We start from the raw sequence: 24137 nt of genomic DNA, 5'->3' as shown, positions 1-24137 counted from the left end.
GTACCGTAACTCTATATTGCTTTTTGCAAGAATTATGGCCCCTTTTGGACTTAGAAAATCAGATTTCTTGCTTAAGTTTTATGTTTAGGTCAGCTTTTCTCCTAAACTATCAAAGCTATTGCTTTAAAACTTGCAACACTTGTTCACCATCAAAAGCTGACTCTGTACAACAAGACAAGAAACATATCTACATCTAGCTAAAAAAAATTCAGCTCAGAGATGTTTATATGCTGTTACGGATCTCTGAGCTGAAACGAATCCCGTATTGAAACCTAAACAGAAGTCACGCTATAATTTCATCAAATGAAATGCAGTGGACTTACCTTTTAAACATATATTTCTAATCCATTTATGTCGGGCCCGCTTGCAGTGAGCTTGATTTAGTCGTCACTTTTGGCAGGTTGGTGTACGTGCATGAGTGCGTGTGTCCGTCTGACTTTGTCTGGACCATAACTTTGACTGCATGGACCAATCTTGTTTATATTTGGCATGAGTGTTTACCTCAATGAGAAGGAGTGTCATGCACAAACCCCATGTTCCTATCTCAAAGGTCAAGGTCATAGTTGGAGGTCATAGGTCAAATTGAAGTTTGTCTGGAGCATTTCTTTTTCATGCATGGTGGGATTTTGATGTAACTGGGCATGAATGTTCATCATTATGAGAATGAGTGTCATGTGCAAGAACCAGATCCCTAGGTCTAAGGTCAAGGTCACACTTAGACAGCTGGTGGGCACGACATTCTGCCCATGGGCATACTTGTTCTTTTGATCTGACATAAAATAGTCTATGCAACACAATTTGAATGCAAATTATTCACACAAGTTTCAAATGGGTACCTCTGTCTGCAATATTTTGTCGGCCATTGCAGTTGTGACAGATCAGGGTACTCTCCATTTTGAAAACAGATAGGTGGTGTAGAATCGTTATTTATTGACCTTTTCTGAGAACTTAAACCTTCTGAAGTATGTTTTTCTTGAACTTTGTTGAAAATACTTATGTTTATAATTCAGCTAAATTCATAGATATGCAAAAATTTAATTTTGATTTTCAAAAATAACCACGTGCTCTGAACTTTTGCATGACGTTATCAGTTTCTCACGGGAGACTGCGAGATGTTGCGGTTTGACACTGGTTAGTTAACCAAATGGGGTTTCACCATAACTTAATGGACGCGACCATCAGAAAATAAAAACAGCGTCAGTTAAGTTATGGTAGCCAGAACTAAACTACATCCTGCTCTTGCAAGAATTATTGCCCCTTTTGGACTTAGAAAATATCATAAAAATACATGGGTAGGACAATATTTCTATTATACAGAGAAAAAAAAATCCGATGAGCGTCTGCACCCGCAAGGCGGTACTCTTGTTCGGCTTGGAATTCAGTTCAGTTTTCGTACAAGTCCATGTTTTGGCTAAACTGTTTGAATGATTGTGGCTTTGAAAATTTGAACACTTGCTTATCATCATGATTTCCATCTGTAGGCAAGAGTACATAACTCTGTCAACTGTTTTGGCTGAATTATGGCCCTTTTTGGACTTGGAAATCAGTTAAATTTTTCATACCAGTCCATATTTTGTCAAACCAGTTTGTCATATGGCTTTGAAACTTGAAGTGCTCAAGGGTGAGCTTTTGTGGTCAGTGATTGTCCAGCGTCTATTGTCGTCCGTCCATCATCAGTCAACACCTCCCAGCCTAAACCACCAGTCCAATTTTGATGAAACTTCACAGGAATATTCCTTGCATGATCCTCATTGAAAATTAGTCAAAGAATTGAATTCCTTACAGAACTCTGGTTGCCATGGCAACAAAAAGAATATTTTTAAAAAATCTTCTTGTCCAAAGCCACAGTAGCTAGGGCTTTGATATTTGGTATGTGGCATCATCAAATGGTTCTCTACCAAGTTTGTTCAAATTATCCCCCTAGGGTCAAATATGGCCAGGCCGGGGGTGGGGGTGGGTGTTCACATGGTTAACATAGATTTATATAGGGAAAAACTTTGAATATCTTCTTGTCCAAAACCAGTGGGCCTAGGGCTTTGATATTTGGTATGTAACATCATCTAGTGGTCCTCTACCAGGATTGTTCAAATTATCCCCTAGGGTCAAATATGGCCCCGCCCTAGGGGTCACATGGTTTATATTGACTTATATAGAAAAAAAAACTTTGAAAATCTTCTTGTCAAAAACCACAGGGCATAAGGCTTGATATTAGGTATGTGACACCATCTAGTGGTCTTCTACCAAGATTGTTCAAATTGTTCCTCTGGGGTGAAAAGAGGCCCTGCCCCGGGGGTCTCAAGTTTTACATAAACATGTATAGGAAAAAAACTTTAAAAATCGTCTTGTCTTAAACCAAAAGACAGAGGCCTTTGATATTTGGTATGTAGCATTGCCTGGTGGTCCTCTACCAAAATTGTTCAAATTATTACCCTGGGGTGAAAAGAGGCCCCGCCCCGGGAGTCCCAATTTATACAGACTTACATAAAAAAAACCTTTAAAAATCTTCTTGTCTGAAACCACAAGACCTAGGACTTTGATATTTGGTATGTAGCTTTGCCTTATGGTCCTCTACTAATATTGTTCAAATTAAAACCCTTGGGTGAAAAGAGGCCCACCCCGGGAGTCCCAATTTTATACAGACTTACATAAAAAAACTTTAAAAATCTACGTTTCTGAAACCACAAGACCTAGACCTTTGATATTTGGTATGTAGCATTGCCTTGTGGTCCTCTACTAAGTTTGTTGAAATTATATCTCTGGGGTGAAAAGAGGCTGCACCCTGGGGGTACCAAGTTTTACATAGACTTATATAGGAAAAAACTTTTAAAAATCTTTTGTTCTGAAGCTCCAAGGTCTAGGCTTTTGATATTTGATATGTTGTGTTGCCTAGTGGTCCTTTACCAAGATTATTAGAATTATGCCCCTGAGATGAAAAGAGGCACCACCCAGGGGGTCCCAAGTTTTACATAGACATATATAGAATTTTTTTTTTTTAAAATCTTCTTGCCTGAAACTGCAAGGCCTAGGCTTTTAATATTTGATATGTTCCATTGCCTTATGGTCCTCTACCACAATTATTCAAATTATGCCCCTGGGGTGAAAAGAGGCCCTGCCCTGGGGGAGAGGGGGGGGGTCAAAGTTTAATGTAGGAAAAAAATTTAAAAATCTTGTCTGAAAGTTCAAGGCTTAAACCTTTAATATTTGGTATGTAGCATTGCCTAGTGGTTCTCTAACAAGATTGTTCAAATTATTCCCCTGGGGTGAAAAAAGGGGGTCACTTGTATATGAGTTATATAGGAAAAAATACTTAAGAAATTATTTGATTATATTTCCTAGATTCTTTAATTATAATTACCTGATGACCCCAAGTAATTAGGGGTCGCTTGACTGTAACCTTGACCTGACTACTTTCTTGTTTTTAGCTCACCTGAGCACAAGCTTTTGTGATCGTCCTGTGTCCGTCCGTCCGTCGTCGTCAACAATTTGACTGTTAACACTCTAGAGGTCACAGTTTTGGCCCAGTCTTAATGAAACTTGGTCAGAATGTTACCCTCAATTAAATCTTGGACGAGTTTGATATCGGGTCAAATGGGGTCAGAAACTAGGTCACCAGGTCAAATCAAAGGAAAAGCTTGTTAACACTCTAGAGGTCACAATTTTGGCCCAATCTTAATGAAACTTGGTCAGAATGTTACTTTCAATAAAATCTTGGAAGAGTTCGATATTGGGTCATCTGGGATCAAAAACTAGGTCACCAGGTCAAATCAAAGGAAAAGCTTGTTAACACTGTAGTGGCCACATTATGACTGTATCTTCATGAAATTTGGTCAGAATGTTAATCTTGATGATCTCAAGATCCAGTTTGAATCTGGGTCATGTAGGGTCAAAAACTAGGTCACCAGGCCAAATCAAAGGAAAAGCTAGTTAACACTCTAGAGGCCACATTTATGACCATATCTTAATGAAAATTGGCCAGAGTGTTAATCTTGATGATATATAGGTCAGGTTCAAATCTGGGTCAGATGGGGTCAAAAACTAGGTCACTAGGTCAGATCAAAGGAAAAGCTTGTTAACACTCTAGAGGCCACATTTATGACTGTATCTTCATGAAACTTGGTCAGAATGTTAATCTCGATGATCTTTAGGTCAAGTTCGAATCTGGGTCTTATGGGGTCAAAAACTAGGTCACCGGGTCAAATCAAAGGAAAAGCTTGTTAACACTCTAGAGGTCACAATTTTGGCCCAGTCTTAATGGAACTTGGTCAGAATGTTACCCTCAATAAAATCTTGGAAGAGTTCGATATTGGGTCATCTGGGTTCAAAAACTAGGTTTTCAGGTTAAATCAAAGGAAAAGCTTGTTAACACTGTAGAGGCCACATTTATGACTGTATCTTCATGAAACTTGGTCAGAATTTTAATCTTGATGATCTTAAGGTCCAGTTTGGATCTGGGTCATGTAGGGTTAAAAACTATGTCACTAGGTAAAATCAAAGAAAAAGCTAGTTAACACTCTAGAGGCCACATTTATGACCATATTTTAATGAAATATGGTCAGAATGTTAATCTTGATGATTCCTAGGTCAGGTGAGCGATACAGGGCATTCATGGCCCTCTTGTTTAAGATACAGCCTTGAAATTTGAATGACATGTACAGTTTTGCACACTGATCTCAAAACTGACTTTCAGTGACCTTGAATATGACCTACTGACCTACTTTCTTCTTTTTTAAGATACAGCCTTGAAATTCGGACGACATGTACAGTTTAGCACACCGATCTTAAAACTGACTTTCAGTGCCCATGAATGTGACCTATTGACCTACTTTCTTGTTTTTAGCTCACCTGAGCCAAAGGCTCATGATGAGCTTTTGTGACTGCTCAATGTCCTTCGTCCATCGTGCATGGTCCGTCATGTGTCTGTCAACATTTTCTAAAAAAATCTTCTTGAAAACCACTGGGCAGAATTACACAAACTTCACAGGAATGATCCTTAGATGGCACCCATTCAAAATTGTTCAAAGAATCCAATTCCATTCAGAACTCTGGTTGCCATGGCAACCAAAAGGAAAAACTTTAAAAATCTTCTTGTCCAAAACCACAGGGCCTAGGGCTTTGATATCTGGTTTGTAGAATCATCTAGTGGTCCTCTACCAAGATTGTTCAAATTATCCCCTAGGGTCAAATATGTCCCCACCCCTGGGGTCCCAAGTTTTACATAGACTTATATTGGAAAAAAATGTTAAAAATCTTCTTGTCTGAAACCATAAGACTTAAGCCTTTGATATTTGGTTTGTAGCATTGTCTTATGGTTCTCAACCAAAATTGTTCAAAATGGGGTGAAAAGAGGCCCAGTCCTTGGGGTCCCAAGTATTATGTAGACTTATATAGGAAAAAAACTTTAAAAATCTTCTTGTCTAAAACCGCATGACCTAGGCTTTTGATATTTGGTATGATGCATTGCCTAGTAGTCCTCTACCAAAACTGTTCAAATTATGCCCCTGGGATTAAAAGTGGCCCCGCCCCGGGGTCATTTATTTATTATATGAGTTATATAGGAAAAAATACTTAAATAATTATCTGATCCTATTTCCAAGACTGTTTAATTATAATTACCTGATGATCCCCAGTAATATGATGTCACTTGACTGTGACCTTTACTTGCTGACCTACTTTGTTATTTTTTAAGATACAGCCTTTAAATTTGGATGACATACACAGTTTTGCACACTGATCGTAAAACTGAATTTCATTGACCATGAATGTGACCTACTGACTTTCTTAATATTTTAGCATCAGTTTGACATTTGAAACATGTAGCTCATATTACTCAGGTGAGCGATCCAGGGTCATCTTGACCCTCTTGTTTAAGATACAGCCTTGAAAATTGGATGACCTGTACAGTTTTGCATATTGATCTTAAAAATGGGGGTCATTGGGGGTCAGTGACAATGAATGTGATCTACTGACCTACTTTCTTGTTAGCCCACCATCATCAGATGGTGGGCTATTCAAATCACTCTGCGTCTGTGGTCCGTCATTCCGTCCGTCCGTTAACAATTTCTCGTTATCGCATCTCCTCAGAAACTACTGGGGGGGATTTTGACCAAACTTTGTCAGAATGATGTATTGGTACTCTAGTTATGTCCCCCTGAAAATCAGACTGGTTCAACAATTATTGAGTGAGTTATGGCCCTTTGTTTATTTTTATAATTTACATAGATTTATATAGGGAAAATTTTGAAAATATTCTTGTCCAAAACCACAGAGCCTAGGGCTTTGATATTTGGTATGAATCACCATCTAGTGGTCCTCTACCAAGATAATTCAAATTATATCCCTGGGGTCAAATATGGCCCCGCCCCGGGGTCACATGGTTTATATAGACTTATACAGGGAAAAGCTTTGAAAAACCTCTTGTCCAAAACCACAGGGCCTAGGGCTTTGATATTTATGTCTCCCACCACACATTGGTGTGGGAGACATATTGATTTACTCCAGTCTGTGTGTGTGTGTGTGTGTGTGTCTGTGTGTGTGTCTGTCACAAAGCTTGTCCGCACTCTAAGTCGAACATTTCTCATCCGATCTTCACCAAACTTGAATAAAATGTTTGACCATGAGACCTCAGCCAAGTTCGATAACTAGCCAAATCGGTCCAGGCATTTTAGGGTTACGGCCCTTGAATTTCCGAAAAAATCCGTCTGTTTACTCTTGTCCGCTCTCTATTAAGTCGAACATTTCTCATCCGATCTTCACCAAACTTGAACAAAATGTTTTTGGCCATAAGACCTTACCCAAGTTCGATAACTAGCCAAATCCGCCCAGGCACTTTTGATTTATGGCCCTTGAATTACTGATTGGATCCACTCATCCAGACCATCTAATTGGATCCAGTCGTCCAAAACATCTAGAGAAACTAACATTTTTCATAGGGGCAGTTGTGGGAGACATGCGCTTTTCTCAAAAGCATCTCTAGTTTGCATGTGACATCATCGAGTGGTCTTCTACCAAGATTGTTCAAATTATCCCCCTAGGGTCAAATATGGCCCCGCCCTGGGGTTCACATGGTTTATATAGACTTGTATAGGGAAAAACTTTGAAAATCTTCTTGTCCAAACCACAAAGCCTAGGGCTTTGATATTTGTTATGTAGCATCATCTAGTGGTTCTCTACCAAGTTTGTTCAAATTTTCCCCCTAGGGTCAAATGTTGCCCCGCCCCCGGGGGTCACATGGTTCATATAGACTTATATAGGGAAAAGCTTTTAAAATCTTCTTGTCAATAACCTACAATATTCAAATTTGGACCACATGTATAGTTTTGAGTGGCAAGATGAACATTGACATGAGTTGACCTTGATTTTGACCTAGTGACCTACTTTCACATTTCTGTAGCTACAGCCTTCAAATTTAGACCACATGCATAGTTTTGTGCACCGGAAAAAACTTTGACCTTCACATTGACCTAGTGACCTACTTTCACATTTTTGAAGGTACAGGCTTCAAATTTGGACCACATGCATAGTTTTGTGTTCCGAAATGAAATTTAACCTTGATTTTGACCTAGTGACCTACTTTCACATTTCTCAAGCCAGAGCCTTCAAATTTGGACCACATGCATAGTTTTGTGTACAAAAAACACTGTGACATTGACATTGACATTGACCTAGTGACCTACTTTCACATTTTTGAAGGTACAGGCTTCGAATTTGGACCACATGCATAGTTTTGTGTTCCGAAATGAAATTTGACCTTGATTTTGACCTAGTGACCTACTTTCACATTTCTCAAGTTACAGCCTTCAAATTTGGACCACATGCATAGTTTTGTGTACCGAAATGAATTTTGATCTTGAGATTGACCTAGTGACCTACTTTCACATTTCTAAAGCTACAGGCTTCAAATTTGAAGCACATGCATAGTTTTGTATACCGAAATGAACTTTGACCTTGAAATTGATCTTGTGACCTACTTTCACATTTCTCAAGCTACAGCTTTCAAATTTTTGGACCACATGCATGGGCCACATGCACAGTGATGTGTACTGAAATGAAATTTGACCTTGAGCTAGTCTTGAAATTTGGAACAATCAAAAATGGCTCAATGGTGGGCACCAAGATCACTCTGTGATCTCTTGTTTTTTAAGATACAGTCTTGAAATTTGGATGACATGTATAGTTTTTTATACCGACCTTAAAACTGACATTCAGTTACCATAAATGTGACCTACTTTCTTAATATTTTAGCATCAGTTTGACCTTTGAAACATATAGCTCATATTACTGAGGTGAGCAATCCCGGATCATCATGACCCTCTTGTCCAAATCAATAAATACATGTATATTGTTTGTCTTATCTATTTTTTAGCTCGCCTGAGCACAAAGTGCTCAAGGGTGAGTGAGCTATTGTGGTCATCTCTTAAACCACCAGGCCAATTTTGATGAAACTTAACAGGGATGTTCCTTAGATGGTCTTCTTTAAAATTGTTCAAAGAATTGAATTCCGTACAGAACTCTGGTTGCCATGGCAGCCGAAAGGAAAAACTTAAAAAAATCTTCTTGTCCAAAACCACAGGGCCTAGGGCTTTGATATTTGATATGTAGCATCATCCATTTACCAAGTTGTTTTTTTTTCAATTTATCTCCCTAGGGTCTAATATGGCCCGGCCCTGGGGGGCACATGGTTTGTATAGACTTTTTTGAGGAAAACTTAGAAAAATCTTCTTATACAAAATCACATGGCCTAGGGATTGATATTTAATATGTAGCATCCTATAGTAGTCCTTTACCAAGGTTGTTAAAATTATCTCCCTTGGGTCAAATATGGCCCCGCCCTGAGGGTCACATGGTTTATATAGACTTCTATAGGGAAAACTTCGAAAACCTTCATGCACAAAACCACATAGCCTAGGGCTTTGATATTTGGTAGCAACCTATAGTAGTCCTATACCAAGACTAATCAAATTATTCTCCTGGGGTTAAAACTGGCAGGGGGGCGGGTGCAAGTTAAGGGTACATGGTTTAAACTTGTACAGGTAAAAACCTTTTTAAAAATTCTTGCGAGAGCTTAGATATTTAGTATATGGCATGCTCTAGTGGTTCTCTACCACGATTGTTCAAATCATGACCCTGGGGTCACTATATGCCACACCTGGGTTAGGGTGGTCACTTGTTATACATTGACTTATATAGGAAAAATCTTTAAAAATCTTCTTGTCCAGAAGCATAATGCCCAGGCCTTAGATATTTATGTCTCCTCCATAGGTGGGGGAGACATACTGTTTTTGCCTTTGCCGCCCATCTGTCCATCGTCAACAATAATTGTGTTTTAAAGATATCTCCTCTAAAACCACTGAATGGATTTTTTAGCTCACCTGAGCCAAAGGCTTATGGTGAACTTTTGTGACCACTCAATGTCCGTCGTCTGTAGTCGGTCGTCGTCGTGCGTCGTGCGTTCATCAGCAGTTTCTGAAAAAGTCTTCTTCTTGAAAATCACTGGGCAGAATTACACCAAACTTCACAGAAATGATCCTTGGGTGGACCCATTCCAAAATTGTTCAAAAAATTGAATTCCATGCAGAACTCTGGTTGCCATAGCAACCGAAAGGAAAAACTTAAAAAATCTTCTAGTCCAAAACCGCAAGGTTAAGAGCCTTGGTATTTGGCATGTGACATCATCTAATGGTCCTCTATGAAGATTATTCAAATTGTGCCCCTGGGATGAAAAGAGGGCCCGCCCTGGGGGTCACAAGTTTTACATAGACTAATATAGGAAAAAACTTTAAAAATCTTCTTGTCTAAAACCACAAGACCTAGGCCTTTGATATTTGGTATGTAGCATTGCCTTGTGGTCCTTTACCAAAATTGTTCAAATTATAACCCTGGCGTGAAAAGAGGCCCTGCCCGGGGTGGGGATGGGGGGGGGGAGTCTCAAGTTTTATATAGACATAGAGGAAAAAACTTTAAAAATCTTCTCGCCTGTAACTGGAAGGCCTAGGCTTTTGATATTTTGTATGTTGCATTGCCTTGTGGTCCTCTATCAAAATTGTTCAATTATGCCCCTGGGATGAATAGAGGCCCTGCCCTGGGGGTCCCAAATTTAACATAGAATTATATAGAAAAAAAACTTACTAATCCCCTTGTCTTTAATTTCAAGGCCTAGACCTTTGATTTTTGGTATGTAGCATTGTCTAGTGGATCTCTAACAAGATTGTTCAAATTATGCCCCTTTGGTGGAAAGAGGCCTTGCCCCAGGGGTCACTTGTTATATGAGTTATGTAGGAATATTGTAGGAACCTAAAAAATTATCAGATCATATTTCCTAGACTGTTTGATTATAATTACCTTTGACTGGGACCTTGACCTACTGACCTACTTTCTTGTTTTTTTTAAGATACAGTTTTGAAATTTGGATGACATGTACAGTTTTGCACTCCAATCTTAAAATTGACTTTCAGTGACCATGGATATGACCTACTGACCTACTGACCTACTTTCAAATATTTTAGCATCAGTGTACAATTTTAAACATATGGCTTGCATTTCTCAGGTGAGCGATTCAGGGTCATAATGACCCTCTTGTATGCAACTTGGCATGGATGTTCCTTGGATGGTCCTGTACCAAATGGTTCTGCATGGTTGCACATTGGGGCCGCCAGAGCTAAAAATAGAAAATCTTTAAACGACATCCTCCTTAATTGATGGTCCGATTTTGAAATAATTTCACACAAATTTAATTGTCCTTATGTCACCCTCTACCAAGATAGTTCCAATTATTTTGATTCGTCAAAAAACATGGCCACCAGAGAGCATGGTCACTTTTCCTTATACGTATATAGTGGAAACTTTGAAAATCTTTTTATGTGAAACTGCTGGCCTGATTTTAAAATAATTTTACACAAATGGTCCTTGTTTAACATTCTACCAAGATTGTTTAAATTATTTTGATTCGTCAAAAAACATGGCAGCCAGAGGGCGTGGTCACTTTTCCCAATATGTATATAGTGGAAACTTTAAAAATCTTCTTGTGTGAAACTGCTAACCCGATTTTAGAACAATTTTACGCAAATGGTCCTTGTGTGACCCTCTATCAAGATTGTTCAAATTATATCGATTCATCAAAAAACATGGCCGCCAGGGAGTGTGGTCACTTCTCCATATATGTGTATACTGTGAAATCATTAATATTCGTGGGGGACTAATTTTCGTGGATTTCATGGTTGTGTCGATCCACGAAATTAAATCCCAACAAACAAGTAAAATTCCCATTCATTTTATATTCAAAATTTGAAATCCACGAATTCATATCCCCACAAATTTGCCGTTTTGACCAAAAAAAAAAATGGCTGCCAGTGGGCATGGTCACTTTTCCCTATATGTATATAGTAGAAACTTAGAAAATCTTCTTGTATAAAACTGTTAGCCCGATTGTAAATAAATTTACACAAATGTCCTTATCCTTGTGTGACCTTCTACAAATATTGTTCAAGTTTTTCTGATTGGTCAAAACACATGGCTGCCAGAGGGCGTGGTCACTTTTGATATTTGGCATGTGATGTCAGAGTTGTACTGTCTACCATAATTGTTTAAATTCTGTCAAATATATGTGTGACATGTATATGATATGGGCTAACATAGAAGAAACATAACTCTGTACTTGTACCATTACGTTATACAAACACACTTGAAGCCTTGTACACAGGGGAGCGCTTTAGGGTCAATGACCCTCTTGTTTTGAAAACCTTGTCCGGTGTCTAACTCGAATACTATAAAAGGTATTGACTTCATACTTTACATATTGATAGAGGTCAATGAGAGGTAGTGCAGTGACTGGAACCATAACTCTAGGCAATCATTTTTTGAATTATCTCCTTTTTTTCCCCCGAAACCTTTGTCTGGGGCATACCTAGAATACTATATAAGGTATTGACTTCATACTTTACATATTGATAGAGGTCAATGAGAGAGAGAGTGCAATGACAAGGAACCACAACTCTTCATGGTCCTGTTTTTGAATTATTTCCCTTTTTTTGAAAACCTTGTCAGGGGCATAACTTAAATACTACAGAAGTTATTGACTTCATTCTTTACTGTGAATAAATATGATGTGAAAAAAAAAATATTCATTAAAGCAAAGTTTTTACACAGGATCCGGATCTTGGTCCTGCACCAGAAGAGCTTTTGCTACGTCACATGGCAAGATGGAAGAATATTCGGCAGTCATGGATTAATGCTGCAAGAATAAATGAACTTAAATACAACAACAGTATGGTTATACTGAAAGACATGTTTGAAAGAAATCTTCAGTCACAAGAACCTTCACAGGAATAGTCAGTGTAATTAATCACATAGTTGTGACAGAGTTGCTGCATTACACTAACCATAGCTATTTCTACATGACTACAATATGGAAAATTTTGTTATGTACTGTAAACCTAGAAACATTTGTAAACACTGTTTCATGTTTTTAGCTCACCTGAGCACAAGGTGCTTGGGGTGAGCTATTGTGATTACTCAACGTCCAGTGCACATCTGTCCATCCACACTTTTCTTCAAACAACATCACCTCTATAACCATGTGGTGGAAGTTGATGAAACTTGGCCTGGATTATCCTTGGATGATCTTTTTCCAAAACTGTTCAAACCAGTACTATGCTTGTCTCACGGAGACCTTTGCAATGATAAGCCCATATTACTTCTAAAATTTCAAAAATTCAGTATTGGCAAAACATTTTGAACAGTTCTGTGCTTGTCTTGTCAAGACCTTTCCAATGATATATAACACTTGTATATTTTCTGACTTTCATTTTTAGCTCCACTATTCAGAGAATAGTGGGGCCTATTCTACTCGCCCAGGTATCGGTGTCGATGTGAGCTTTCTTGGTTAAAGTTTTTCAGCAACCTTTGTTAGCTCACCTGAGCAATGCTCAGGTGAGTTTTTCTGATCACTCAATGTCCGGCGTCTGTCTGTCGTCTGTCTGTCTGTGCGTCAACATTTCGCTTGTGTATTCAATAGAGGCTGTATTTTTCAACTGATCTTCATGAAATTTGGTCAGAATGATTACCTTGATGAAATCTAGGCCGAGTTCGAAAATGGGTCATCTGGGGTAAAAAACTAGGTCACTAGGTCAAATCAAAGAAAAACTTTGTGTATGCGATAGAGGCTATATTTTTCAATTGATCTTCATGTATTTTGGTCAGAATGATAACCTTGATGAAAGCTAGGCCAGTTCGAAAATGGGTCATCTGGGTTCAAAAACTAGGTCACTAGGTCAAATCAAGGAAAAACCTTGTGTATGCGATAGAGGCTGTATTTTTCAACTGATCTTCATGAAATTTAGCCAGAATGATTACCTTGATAAAATCTAGGCCGAGTTTGAAAGTGGGTCATCTGGGGTCAAAAACTAGGTCACTAGGTCAAATCGAAGAAAACACATTGTGTATGCAATAGAGGATGTAGTTTTCAATTGATCTTCATGAAATTTGGTCAGAGTGATTGCCTTGATGAAATCTAGGTCGAGTTTGAATATGGGTTATCTGAGATCAAAAACTAGGTCACTAGGTCAAATTAAAGAAAAATCTTGTGTATGCGATAGAGGCTGTTTTTTTCAATTGATTTTATGAAATTTGGTCAGGATGATTGCCTTAATGAAATCTAGGTCAAATTTGAATATGGGTCATCTGAGGTCAGAAACTAGGTCACTTGGTCAAATCAAAGAAAAAACTTGTGTATGTGATAGAGGCTGTATTTTTCAATTGATCTTCATGAATTTTGGTCAGAATGATTGCCTTGATAAAATCTAGGTCGAGTTTGAACATGGGTCATCTAGGGTCAAAAACTAGGTCATATCTAAGAAAATGCTTGTTTTATCGCAAGAGACCAATTTTTTGGTCCAATCTTAATGAAAATTGGTCAGAATATTTGTTTCCATGAAATCACTAGGTCAAACATGTTTTACAGTGTTATGGTGTGTTTCTTAGGTGAGCGACCTAGGGCCATCTTGGCCCTCTTGTTATATCTTGGTGTATCTTCATTTTAAAGTACAGGTCTCTTATTGAGATATAAATTTATTTTACTTGTTTGGCTTGGGATCACTTATATGAGCTAAAAATAGAAAAATCTTCAAACAATCCCCTAAACCACTAGTCTGATTTTGAAATAGTTTCACACAAATGTTCCATATGTAGCCCTCTACCAAGATTATTCAAATGATATTCACAGTGAGGATGCGTACAATGGATATTGCCATTTTTTGATAAGGTATTTTCCCGAAATGTTATTGATTTTTGTCAACAAGGTAAATAAAAATCCAATTTACTACTCTACAACTATAGAGAAAATGGGTTTTATTTTTAGTAACCAGCTACTGTGTATATGCTCTGGATTTAATTTTTAGTAACCAGCTACTGTGTATATGCTCTCACAAGCATAAACTGAGTCAATCTTAAGTAAGTAGAGACGATAAAATTTGTTATAAAATGACAGCTTTATCATTTGATACATGCGGGCCGGGGACATATTTCTCCTGATATCGTCATGTATTGTCTTGTGATAAAAATTCTGAATCATACAATTTATTATGCCCCCCCTTCGAAGGAGGGGTATATTGTTTTGCAGATGTCGGTCGGTCGGATTATGAAAGTTGATAGGGAGGTTGGTATGGACCAGCAGATGACCCCTATTAATTTGAGATTAGTAGGTCAAAGGTCAAGGTCACAGTGACCAGGAACAGGTAAACAGTTTCTGGACAATAACTTGGGAAGGCTTGAGCCTGGGATCACGAAACTTAATAGGAAGGTTGATCATGACCCTATTTATTTTGAGGTCAGTAGATCGAAGGTCCAGATCAGAACGACCTGGAACAGTTAAACTGTTGCTGGACAATTACTTGAGAACACTTGGGCCTAGGATTACAAAATCTAATCCGGAGGTTAATTATGACCAGCAGATGACCCCAATTGATTTTGAGATAAGTAGGTCAAAGGTCAAGGTCACATTGACCCAGAACAAGATGATAACTCGAGAATGCTTGGGCATAGGATCATGAAAGTTGATAGGGAGGTTAGTCATGAGCAGCAGATGACCCCTATTGATCATGAGATCAGTAGGTCAAAGGTCAAGGTCACAGTAAACAGTTTCCAGACGATAACTTGAGAATGCCTTGGGGTAGGATCTTGAAATGTAATAGGGAGGTTGATCATGATCAGCAGATTTACCCCTTAGTTCAGGGTCAAGTTCACAGTTACACGGAACAGATTAAGCATTTCCAGATGATAACTCAAGAACGCTTAGCCCTAAGGTCACATTTGATACAGAAGTCATTCGTGACTCGTAAAAGACCCATAATTATTGATTTGAGGTCTGTGGGTCAAATGTTCAGTGCACAGTGACCAAATAATTCCTGTTCCTTATGCAGTTACTGAATGCATCAAGGGCCGCCTGGGCAGCATTTGTGTTCTACAAGTTAGTTACATACAAAGAAAACATGTGCAAAATTTCAGCTTTGCAAATGTTCAAATGTCAGAGAAATGGGCGATAAATGAGCACTGACGATGTACTGTATATTGAAAATATATGTACTGTGTATTGACCTGTATCACATTTTACTGTACTGTGTAATGTTGAAATTATCATTGAGTTTTATAGAATAAATCTTACAAAATAAAAGTACAAATCAGTAATGTCTTTAACCCAACCGTGTAGGTATGTGATGCTTTTACATTGATATTTATAACATTTACTTTGTTGTAATTTACATAATAAGCTCTAAATCTTAACTCATGCAACAATGGGCAATAATTTTTGTTATGCTTACCAGTTGTAAAGGTATATTCTATTCTAATGCTATCTGATGTTGGAATTGTTTCAGTTGATATTACATGAATTGTCTGAAAAACAGTTAAAGGTATCTTTTTAAAATTGGCATTGGTATGTCACTACAGTGTTACTCTCAATATCTTGCAGAAAGCCCGTCCCTACTAATAAATTCTATAATAGTATATTGTGATTTTTATGCCCCCCTTCGAAGAAGGAGGAGTATATTGTTTTCCAGATGTCGGTCGATATGTCTGTAGGTCCATAGACCAATCAGTTTCCGGATGATAACTCAAGAACACTTTGGCCTAGGTTCATGAAAGTTTAAAGGAAGTTTGGTCAGGACCAGCAGATGACCTCTATCGATTTTTAAATCAGTAGGTGAAAGGTCAAGGTCACAGTGACCCGGAACAGTTAAATGGTTTCCAGATGATAACTCGAGAACGCTTTGGCCTAGGATCATGAAAGTTGATAGGGAGATTGGTCATGGCCAGCAGATGACCCCTGTTGTAATGGTTTAACTGTTTCAGGTCACTGACCTTGACCTTTGACCTACTAATCTCAAAATCATTAGGGGTTATCTGCTGGTCATGACCAACCTCCCTATCAACTTTCATGATCTTAGCCAAGCGTTCTTGAGTTATCAACCGGAAACTGTTTAACTGTTCCGGGTCACTGTGACCTTAACTGTGACCTACTGGCCTTGAAATCCATTGGGGTCATCTACCGGTCACAACCAACCTTCCTATAAAGTTTCATGATCCTAGGCCAAAGCGTTCCTAAGTTATCAACCAGGAAACATTTAACTGTTCCGGGTCACTGTGAGCTTGACATTCGGACCTCAGAATCAATAGTGGTCATCTGTTGGTCATGACCAACCTCCCTATCAATTTTCCTAGGCCACCGTGTTCTTAAGTTTTCATCCAGAAACCAGTTGGTCTACATACCGGACGACAGACAGACTGACAGACGGACCGACCAACATCTGCAAAACGATATACCCCTCCTTCTTCGAAGGGGGTCATAAAAATGAGAATTAGTCAATCCTGATTCCAGCTTGACAAAGATAATATTCTGGGTGGAATACAGAAAATTTGAATTCTGGTTATTTTGTGAGACAGAATATTTTCACTTTAGAAAACCTTTGTTAGCTCACCTGAGCTTTTCTGATCACTTGATGTCCGGCGTCTGTCTGTCTGTCCGTCAACATTTAGCTAGTGTATGCGATAGAGGCTGTATTTTTCAACTGATCTTCATGAAATTTGGTCAGAATGATTACCTTGATGAAATCTAGGCCGAGTTCGAAAATGGGTCATCTGGGGTCAAAAACTAGGTCACTAGGTCAAGTCAAAGAAAAACCTTGTGTATGCGATAGAGGCTGTATTTTTCAATTAATCTTCATGAATTTTGGTCAGACTGATTACCTTGATGAAATCTAGACCAAGTTCGAAAATGGGTCATCTGGTTTCAAAAACTAGGTCACTAGGTCAAATCAAAGAAAAACCTTGTGTATGCGATAGAGGCTGTATTTTTCAATTAATCTTCATGAATTTTGGTCAGAATGATAATCTTGATTAAATCTAGGCCGAGTTTGAAAATGGGTCATCTGGGATTAAAAACTAGGTCACTAGGTCAAACTAAAGAAAAACCTTGTGTATGCGATAGAGGCTGTATTTTTCAATTAATCTTCATGAATTTTGGTCAGAATGATTGCCTTGATGAAATCTAGGTCAACTTTGAATATGGGTCATCTGGGATCAAAAAGTAGGTCATTAGGTCAAATCAAAGAAAAACCTTTTGTATGCGATAAAGGCTATATTTTTCAATTGAGCTTCATGAAATTCAGTCAGAATGATTGCCTTGATAAAATCTTGGTCAAGTTTGAATATGGGTCATCGTGGGTCAAAAATTAGGTCACTAGGTCAAATCAAAGAAAAACCTTGTGTATGCGATAGAGGCTGTATTTTTATGCCCCCCTTTGAAAAAGGAGGGGTATATTGTTTTGCAGATGTTGGTCGGTAGGTCGGTCGGTCGCTCGGTCTGTCGGTCTGTTGGTCGGTTGGAATGTAGACCTATCAGTTTCCGGATGATAACTCAAGAACGCTTGGGCCTAGGATCATGAAAGTTGATGGGGAGGTTGGTCATCACCAGCAGATGACCCCTATTGATTTTGAGGTCTGTATGTCAAAGGTCAAGGTCACAGTGGCCCTGAATAGTAAAACGGTTTCTGGATGATAACTCAAGAACACTTGGGCCTAGGATCATGAAAGTTGATAGGGAGGTTGGTAACGACCAGCGGATGACCCCTATTGATTTTGAGGTCAGTATGTTAAAGGTCAAGGTCACAGTGACCCTGAACAGTAAAACGGTTTCCGGATGATAACTCAAGAACGCTTAGGCCTAGGGTCACAAAAGTTGATAGTGAGGTTGGTCATCACCAGCAGATGACCCCTATTGATTTTGAGGTCTGTATGTCAAAGGTCAAGGTCACAGTGACCCTGAATAGTAAAACTGTTTCCGGATGATAACTCAAGAACACTTGGGCCTAGGATCATGAAAGTTGATAAGGAGGTTGGTAATGACCAGCGGATGACCCCTATTGATTTTGAGGTTAGTATGTTAAAGGTCAAGGTCACAATGACCCTGAACAGTAAAACGCTTTCCGGATGATAACTCAAGAACGCTTAGGCCTAGGGTCACCAAAGTTGATAAGGAGGTTGGTCATGACCAGCAGGTGACCCCTATTGATTTTGAGGTCAGTATGTCAAAGGTCAAGGTCACAGTGACCAGGAACAGTAAAATGGTTTCCAGGCAATAACTCAAGAACGCTTGGGCCTAGTGTCAAGAAAATTGATAGTTAGGTTGGCCATGACCAGCAGATGACCCCTATTGATTTTGAGGTCATTATGTCAGAGGTCAAGGTCACATTGGCTAGGAACAGTTAAATGGTTTCTGATCTTCTTGTCCAAAACCATAGGGCCTAGGGCTTTGATATTTGGTGTGTAGCAAAGTCTAGTGGTCCTCTACCAAGATTGTTCAGATTATTTCCCTGGGGTCAAATATGGCCCCACCCCTAGGGTCACAATGTTTATATAGACTTATATAGGAAAAAACTTTGAAAAACCTCTTGTCCAAAACCACAGGGCCTAGGGCTTTGATATTTTGTATATGACATCATCTAGTGGTCCTCTACTAAGATTATTCAAATTATTCCCATAGGGTCAAATATGGCTCCGCCCTGGGGGTCACATGGTTTACATATACTTATATAGGGAAAAACTTTGAAAATCTTCTTGTCCAAACCACAAAGTCTGTGGCTTTGGTATTTTGTAATGTAGCATCATTTAGTGGTTCTCTACCAAGTTTGTTCAAGTTATCCCTCTGGGGTCAAATATGGCTCTGCCTCAGAGGTCAAATGGTTCATATAGACTTATATAGGGAAAAACTTAGAATCTTCATGTCCTTAACTTACATCATTTAAATTTGGACCATATGCATAGTTTTGAGTGGCAAGATGAACCTTGACATGAGTTTACCTTGATCTTGACCTAGTGACCTACTTTCACATTTCTCAAGCTACAGCCTTCAAATTTGGACCACATGTATAGGTTTGTGTACTGAAAAAAACTTTGACCTTGTTATTGACCTAGTGACCTACTGTCACATTTTTTGAAGGTACAGGCTTCAAATTTGGACCACATGCATAGTTTTTTGTTCCAAACTAAAATTTGACCTTGATTTAGACCTAGTGACCTACTTTCACATTTCTCAAGCTACAGCCTTCAAATTTGAACCACAAGCATAGTTTTGTGTACTGAAATGAACTTTAATCTTGAGATTGACCTAGTGACCTACTTTCACATTTCTGAAGGTACAGCTTCAAATTTGGACCACTTGCATAGTTTCGTGTTCCGAAATAAAATTTGACCTTGATTTTGACCAAGTGACCTACTTTCACATTACTCAAGCTACAGCCTTCAAATTTGAACCACATGCATAGTTTTGTGTACCGAAATGAACTTTGATCTTGAGATTGACCTAGTGACCTTTTTTCACATTTTTGAAGGTACAAACTTCAAATTTGGACTGTATGCATATTTTTGTGTTCTGAATTGAAATTTTACATTGATTTTTATCTATTACCTACTTTCACATTTCTCAAGCTACAGCCTCCAGATTTGAAGCACATGCATAGTTCTGTCTACCGAAATGAACTTCACCTTGAAATTGATCTAGTGACCTGCTTTCACATTTCTCAAGCCACAGCTTTCAAATTTGGACCACATACACATTGTTTTGTACCTAAATGAAATTTGACCTTGATTTTGACCTTGAGCTAGTCTGGAAATTTGGAACATTCAAAAATGGCTCAGTGGATGGCGCCAAGATCAATCTGTAATCTCTTGTTAGGTTAATAGGTTAAAGGTCAAGGTCAGATTAAACCAGAATGGTAAAATTTTTGTTTACAGTGAGCATATAATTTCTGTTCCTTGTGCAATTACTGAATGCATCAAGGGGGGCATTTCGTGTTCGACGAGCTCTTGTTCAATTGATCTTTATGAAATTTGGTCAGAATTATTGCGTTGGTAAAATCTAGGTACAGTTTGGTTATTGGTCATCTGTGGTCAAAAACTAGGTCTCTAGGTCAAATCAAAGAAAAACCTTGTGTATGCAATAGAGGCTGTATTTTTCAATTGATCTTCATGAAATTTGGTCAGAATGATTGCCTTGATGAAATCTAGGTCAAGTTTGAATATGGGTCATCTGGGGTCAAAAACTAGGTCACTAGGTCAAATCAAAGGAAAATCTTGTGTATGTGATAGAGGCTATATTTTTCAATTGATCTTCATGAAATTTGGTCAGAATGATTGCCTTGATAAAATCTAGGTCAAGTTCGAATATGGGTTATCTGGGGTCAAAAACTAGGTCACTAGGTCAAATAACAAAAATACTTGTGTTTGCTCCGATTTTAATGATACTTGGTCAAAATATTTTTTTTCATGCAATCACTAGGTCTATGTTTACACTGTTATGGTGTATTATGGTGTGTTTCTCAGGTGAGCGACCTAGGGCCATCTTGGCCCTCTTGTATTTTCTATCCTGACTTTTATAACTTAGATTTTTTTTTCACATGTGATTTTAAAACTTAGTTACTATACAGACCCTGATTTGATGAACTTAGAAAAAATGAGACTCTGAACATTTAATTGGCTTATCAAACTGGTATTATCTTTGTATTAAATTCAGTGTAAGTATTAGTTAGTCAGTTTTTCAATGAACAATTCTGATAGACAGAAAAAAAAATACATTATCAGTGTATAGTTGTATGATATGTTTGCACAGGTGGAAAATAGGTGGTAGTGTATGCAGAATGGGGATCCCGTGCGATAGGAAAAAAGATTAATGGAGACATATACCAAACTGTTAGACCATGTCTGAAGGTCACAGAAAGACATGTCGCCAGTCTGAGTTCCATGACTGGACCGATCTTTGACGTCATCAAAATGGCGCCAAATTTGAAAATATAACTTTGCTAACCTCATAATTTACGTAAGTTGTGCAGCAAAATTTCATTTTATTATCTTTGATTTTCCATCCTAGAATATTTTTTGTCAGTGTACTAACAATATTGAAATATATAAACAAATAATGTGAAATAATCAAAATATACCTTACCCCACCCATTTTATTTCAACAGATTATTTTCTTGTTGAATATACTTGTTTGGTATATTCTATACCATTAAAATATACGAGCATCATTATATTTCAATAGTGTTGTAGCTTATTATTTGTGCTTTAAACTATCTGAAAGTTATGTATACATGTCAGTTTCGATTTTCATGCATTCTGACTAAAGTACTTGATCTTCTAAACGAGACCCATTTACATTCATCTTTCTGTATATTTGGTTTTCCGATATTGCTATTTTTATTTTTGCAAATCTATTTTTAGCTCACCTGTCACATAGTGACAAGGTGAGCTTTTGTGACCACCCTTTGTCCGTCGTCCGTCGTGTGTGCATCCGTCCGTCAACAATTTCTTGTCTGCACGATAGTGGTTTCATTTATGATTTTATTTTAACCAAACTTACACACAACTTGTATCACCATAAGATCTCAGTTCCTTTCTTGAACTGGCCAGATCCCATAATGGGTTCCAGAGTTATGGCCCCTGAAAGGGCCAAAATCAGCAATTTTGACCTTGTCTGCACAATAGCAGCTTTATTTATGATTTGATTTTTACCAAACTGGCACACAACTTGTAACACCATAAGATCTTGGTTCCTTTCTTGAACTGGCCAGATTCCATTATGGGTTCCAGAGTTATGGCCCCTGAAAGGACCAGAATTAGCTATTTTGCCCTTGTCTGCACAATAGTAGCTTCATTTATGATTTGAATTTAATCAAACTTGCACAAAACTTGTGTTGCCATAAGATCTCAGTTCCTTTGTTGAACCGGCCAGATCCCCTATTGGGTTCCAGAGTTATGGCCCCTAAAAGGTACAAAATTAGCTATTTTGACCTTGTCTGCACAATAACAACTTCATTTATGATTTGATTTTAACCAAACATGCACACAATATGTATCACCACAAGATCTTGGTTCCTTTCTTAAACTGGACATATTCCATCATGGGTTCCAGAGTTATGGCCCCTTAAATGTCCAAAATTGGCTATTTTGGCTTTTATAGCCATATAGAGACTTCATTTATGGTTTTATTTGATACAAACTTCCAAAATATCTTCAAGAACAATAAATCTTGGATTCCATGACAAATCAGATCCATTCGTAGTTTCCAGAGTTATTTTATATCTGATTACCTCCCCTGATTGTAGTCAAAATGGATTTATATCAGTAAGTACTTACAGGACTTATTTGAAATTTCATTATTGTCATTAGTTGGACTGAGCCAATCAGTGTAGATAACTATGGACTAATTTTATGTCAAATTACCTCCCTTTATTTTTGAAATTGATATGGGTATATCTCCGTAACTAATGAAGATACTGATCTGAAATTTCATTTATGTTAACAGATTTATTTGGCAGATCCTTCTTTTGTTAACTTACAATAATATTTTTTTTTTGAATTACTTCCCTTTTACGTTACTATAAATAGCCTATTTTTAGTAACTTTTTAGCTCAACGGAGCACGAAGTGCTCAAAGGTGAGCTTTAGTGATAACCCTGTGTCCGGCGTCCGTCGTCGTCCGTCCGTCTGTCCGTCTGTCCGTACGTCGTCAACAATTTGACTGTTAACACTCTAGAGGTCACATTTTTGGCCCAATCTTAATGAAACTTGGTCAGAATGTTACCCTCAATAAAATCTTGGACGAGTTCGATATTGGGTCATCTGGGGTCAAAAACTAGGTCATCAGGTCAAATCAAAGGAAAAGCTTGTTAACACTCTAGAGGTCACATTTTTGGCCCAGTCTTAATGAAACTTGGTCAGAATGTTACCCTCGATAAAATCTTGGACGAGTTCGATATTGGGTTATCTGGGATCAAAAACTAGGTCACCAGGTCAAATCAAAGGAAAAGCTTGTTAACACTCTAGAGGTCACATTTTTGGCCCAATCTTAATGAAACTTTGTCAGAAAGTTACCCTCAATAAAATCTTGGACGAGTTTGATATTGGGTCATCTGGGATCAAAAACTAGGTCATCAGGTCAAAACAAAGGAAAAGCTTGTTAACACTCTAGAGGTCACATTTTTGGCCTAATCTTAATGAAACTTGGTCAGAATGTTACCCTCAATAAAATCTTGGACGAGTTCGATATTGGGTCATCTGGGGTCAAAAACTAGGTCATCAGGTCAAATCAAAGGAAAAGCTTGTTAACACTCTAGAGGTCACATTTTTGGCCCAGTCTTAATGAAACTTGGTCAGAATGTTACCCTCAATAAAATCTTGGACTAGTTCGATATTGGGTCATCTGGGATCAAAAACTAGGTCACCAGGTCAAATCAAAGGAAAAGCTTGTTAACACTCTAGAGGTCACATTTTTGGCCCAATCTTAATGAAACTTGGTCAGAATGTTACCCTCAATAAAATCTTGGACGAGTTCGATATTGGGTCATCTGGGATCAAAAACTAGGTCATCAGGTCAAATCAAAGGAAAAGCTTGTTAACACTCTAGAGGTCACATTTTTGGCCCAATCTTAATGAAACTTGGTCACAATGTTATCCTTAAAAAAGTCTTGGACGAGTTTGATATTGGGTCATCTGGGGTCAGAAACTAGGTCATCAGGTCAAATCAAAGGAAAAGCTTGTTAACACTCTAGAGGTCACATTTTTGGCCTAGTCTTAATGAAACTTGGTCAGAAAGTT

At 38.1% G+C, this 24137-nt stretch overlaps 1 protein-coding gene across 2 annotated transcripts in view; it reads left to right on the top strand.

Annotated features, from left to right (window-relative positions):
• The window catches only part of LOC123533937 (protein lin-37 homolog), a 121234-nt gene extending 99654 nt beyond the window's left edge, over window positions 1-21580 (top strand). For both annotated transcript variants that reach the window (XM_045315926.2, XM_045315925.2), the window contains one exon: window positions 12142-21580. In XM_045315926.2, coding sequence (XP_045171861.1) covers window positions 12142-12324 — 183 coding nt within the window. In that variant the 3' untranslated portion in view covers window positions 12325-21580. The remainder of the gene's footprint in view (window positions 1-12141) is intronic.
• The last annotated feature ends 2557 nt before the right edge of the window (window positions 21581-24137 follow it).

This window comes from Mercenaria mercenaria, chromosome 12 (genome assembly GCF_021730395.1).
Source record: "Mercenaria mercenaria strain notata chromosome 12, MADL_Memer_1, whole genome shotgun sequence".
NCBI lineage: Eukaryota > Metazoa > Mollusca > Bivalvia > Venerida > Veneridae > Mercenaria > Mercenaria mercenaria.
The sequence above is the reverse complement of the archived record's forward strand: the minus strand, read 5'-3'. Positions and strand labels throughout refer to the sequence as shown.